Below are 3,478 nucleotides of genomic sequence, written 5' to 3'. Positions count from 1 at the left end.
TGTTCATTGAATACTTTTTCAGGCCACATTCTACCCCTTTTGGGGGCTCTCTCTAATGACACCAATGTTAGATCTTTTGTTACTGTTCCACAGGTTCTTGAGACCTTTTTCTTCCAGCCTATTTTCTCTATTGTTCAGAATGGGTAATTTCTATTGTTTTATCCTCAGTTTCATGGAATTTTTCCTCTGACATCAACATTCTACTTTTGAGCACACCCAGTGAATTTATTTTACAACTATTTCCATTTGTTTCTTCTTTATATTTTCTATTTATTTGCTGAGACTTTCTATTTTTTTCATTTGTTTCAAATGCATTTGTAATTGCTCAGTGACACATTTTTATAATGACAGCTTTAAAATGCTTATCTGATAATTCTAACATCTATGTAATCCCATTGTTGGCATCTGTTGTCTTTCCTCATTCGAGTTGAGATTTAACTGGTTCTTGGTATGATGTATGATTTTTCTATGTATCCTGGATATTTTAGCATTATGTGATGAGACCCTGGATCTTATTAAATCTTCTGTTTTCACAGGCCTCCTCTGATGCTGTACAGCAGGAGAAGGGTATAAAAATCTAGTTGGCTCATGAGGCTTCCAAGACATTACAGTTCACTGGAGGAGGGGGTCTGGGGGATTACTTGTTAGCATCAGGTGGGGGTGGGACTTCAGAGTCCCCACTCTGCTTCTTCTCTACCATCCCAGAAGAAAGAGGGAGGAGTGCCTCATTACCACCAGCCAAAGGCGAAAATCTAGGCTTGCCACTCAGTATTTGCTGGTGGAGGTGAGGGTGGAGGCATGGCATTTTCCATGCAATTTGGCTAGAGTTGTCCCTTTCCTGTCCTTTTCCTGTCTCTCTTTCCTCATCCTTTGCCAAGGGAGAGCAAGGGAGGGGAACATTATTTTGTCTAAGTGCATTGGCATTTCTGGGCTTCTCCGACACTCCATCCAGGATACATGAGACAAAAAGAAAACCCAGGGAACTCAACACCACGCTGTTCCTTAAGTCTCAGGCTCTCTGGATAGTCCATCTCATTCTCTCCATCTTTCAGAGTCTTCGTATACTCATTTGATACATAATGTCCAGGGTATTGAGCATACTTAATGGGAGGAAGAGGAAGAAATGCATCTGCTGTATTTTTTCGGGAGTCCAGTTCCCTTAATGGAAGATATTGCTCTTTCCCTGGGTAACTCTACTGCCCCCAACCTGGAGGAAAGGGAGGAATTTTGCCAACACAGAACAAAAGCTAGATATACATCTATTCTTCTAAACCCGCTGAAGTATCCTTCCCCAAGGGCCTCTGCTGCTTGATATGCCCACTGTTCACTAGAGGAGGAGCAAGGGAGGAGTATTATGAAAAATAGTGCTAAGGAATGGGGACATTTATGAGAAGAGAAAAACTGTTTGTGGTGGTTTATCAGCATTTTTTTTTTTTAACTTCTTTACATCAGTACTTCCCACACTTCAGTATGATAATAGGAAAGGAGGGGCGCCTGGGTGGCTCAGTCGTTAAGCATCTGCCTTCGGCTCAGGTCATGATCTCAGGGTGCTGGGATCGAGCCCTGTATGGAGCCCTGCATGGAGCCCTGCATGGTGCCCTGCATCTGGCTCCCTGCTTAGTGGGAAGTCTGCTTCTCCCTTTCCCTCTGCCCCTGCTGGTGCTATCTCTCTCAAATAAATAAGTAAAATCTTAAAAAAAAAAAAAATAGGAAAAGGAAACATGCATTTAAAACGTGAGCTTTAAAGGTTCACAATGAAAGTGTTATATACTTTTTTCTTCCAGAACTCCCCTAACGCAGTAAATGATTAAAGAAAAAAAAACTTTTCATTGTTCATTCTAGTTTTTATTTAGAGCTTTATTAATTGGACCTGTAACTTCTCCCTCTTGGTTACAGTGTCATAGGATCTCTAATAACTACAAAAAACAAGCAAATTGTATGACAGGTTATGAAGTTGATGTTGACACTAATGGTCACAAAACACCAAACTTACGTAACTACCGAGGTAATGAATAACGTTAAGTGTTAATCTTCTTGCTCTGGAGCTCGCTCTTGGTTGAACCAATAGTTCTTGTCATAGGTTTGATGATTGAGTATGCCTGGAGTTGATGTATTACAGTTTTGGAAGAATTGCCTTTTCTTCTACTTTTGGTATTTTCTAAGTTAGGCTGCTGGCTGGTCTCTTTTTTTCCACAAGAGCTCCTCTTGCAATATGAGTATTGAAGCGGTTATTAAGTGCTTTCTTACTACAAGCATCCAGGCCTCTGTAGAACTTGTCTTTTTTCAGAAATGTACCTTCTCTTTCTTGCATTTTCGGCTTATGCTCTGCTTCTGATAGCATCTGTTTTTTCTTGTCCTGTTCAGAGTTTATCTGAATTGGCTTCTCTGGCAGAGTTCCCTCTTTCTGATCATGGAGTTCCTTTAGAAGCTCTATTCTCTGCTGCAAGATTTGACATTCATTTTCCAGCAAAGCTGCAATCAAATGCAATGAATACGTGTCATGTTCCAGTTTCTTCACTTGTTCCAGCAGTTCATGCTTAGCTGACACGTCATGATTTGGTTGAGTTTGGAAATGCACTCTATTATTTGTAAGAGTTTCTCGCATATCTTTCTGAGATTTCTGACAGGATCTTATCAGTTCACTGAGCTCAGTGTGTTGCACGTTCCAGTGTTCTGCTTCCTGCAGTAACTGCTCCATGTTGTTCCTAAGTTTGATGTTTTCTTCTTGAACAGGAGGGAATCTGTATGTTGCTTTTTCCTCACTTAGTTGAGTTTCCGTAAGGGCTCTATTTTCTTCTGGACAATTTACCAAATCCCTTCTAAAAACTGGTACCGTGTCCCTGCTGTTCTGGTTTTCCAGGATCATCTCCCCGTTTTTTGCCTTCTGTTTTTTCTCTAGGTCTGAACTACCAAGCAGGTTGTTCAATAACACTTTATTTATCTTCTCAAGTTCTCTGATTTTTTCTTTCAGTTCTGACACATCCTCAGAAATACTGGTTTCCTCAGAAGAATCTTTTGCTTCTGTGATCTTCTCTTCACAACTTGTCACGTTTTTAATAATATCTTTAATTTCTTTTAAGAGATTTTCAAACTTCTGTGTAGTCTGCTGTTGAGCCGTTTGACAGCCACTGTTGTTTAGGGAAGGGAAAGAACCCCAGGAGACAAGGGGAGGTGATCCAATTTCAAATAAGGCAATGATAAACCTAGGGTCCAAAGACTCTTGACTGAGATCAGGAGTAGGCTTAAAAGTTTTGGAGAGGGTAGACACTTCCATCTCAGCTGTGTTAGTAGGGCTGGTGATTAGAGCATGCAGCAAGCAGAAACACCTTAGAGATTCTGGGAAGAGAAGGTGGTGGTCCTCTGTGCAAATGGGTAGAGAATGTGGAACTAAGCAGAAGTCAGAGACAAGAGCTGAAGTCTGAAACCAAGGAGAAGATGCTTAGGTAGAAGGTGACATCTCACATGACCTAGGGGGAGG

The 3,478-nt window shown here is 41.0% G+C and overlaps 1 protein-coding gene across 1 annotated transcript; it reads right to left on the bottom strand.

Annotated features, from left to right (window-relative positions):
* Positions 1-1,857: 1,857 nt before the first annotated feature.
* Positions 1,858-3,277, bottom strand: SPZ1 (spermatogenic leucine zipper 1). Its single transcript, XM_021699768.1, has one exon. It carries the CDS (start codon positions 3,272-3,274, stop codon positions 2,159-2,161), a length of 1,116 nt encoding a protein of 371 aa, XP_021555443.1. The 5' UTR covers positions 3,275-3,277; the 3' UTR covers positions 1,858-2,158.
* Between the last annotated feature and the right edge of the window lie 201 nt (positions 3,278-3,478).

This window comes from Neomonachus schauinslandi, chromosome 7 (assembly GCF_002201575.2).
Source record: "Neomonachus schauinslandi chromosome 7, ASM220157v2, whole genome shotgun sequence".
NCBI classification, from domain to species: domain Eukaryota; kingdom Metazoa; phylum Chordata; class Mammalia; order Carnivora; family Phocidae; genus Neomonachus; species Neomonachus schauinslandi.
The sequence above is the reverse complement of the archived record's forward strand: the minus strand, read 5'-3'. Positions and strand labels throughout refer to the sequence as shown.

Coding starts and splice junctions, on each gene's coding strand:
- SPZ1 (XM_021699768.1), bottom strand. CDS start 3,274: ATGGAAGTGTCTACCCTCTCCAAAACTTTTAAGCCTACTCCTGATCTC.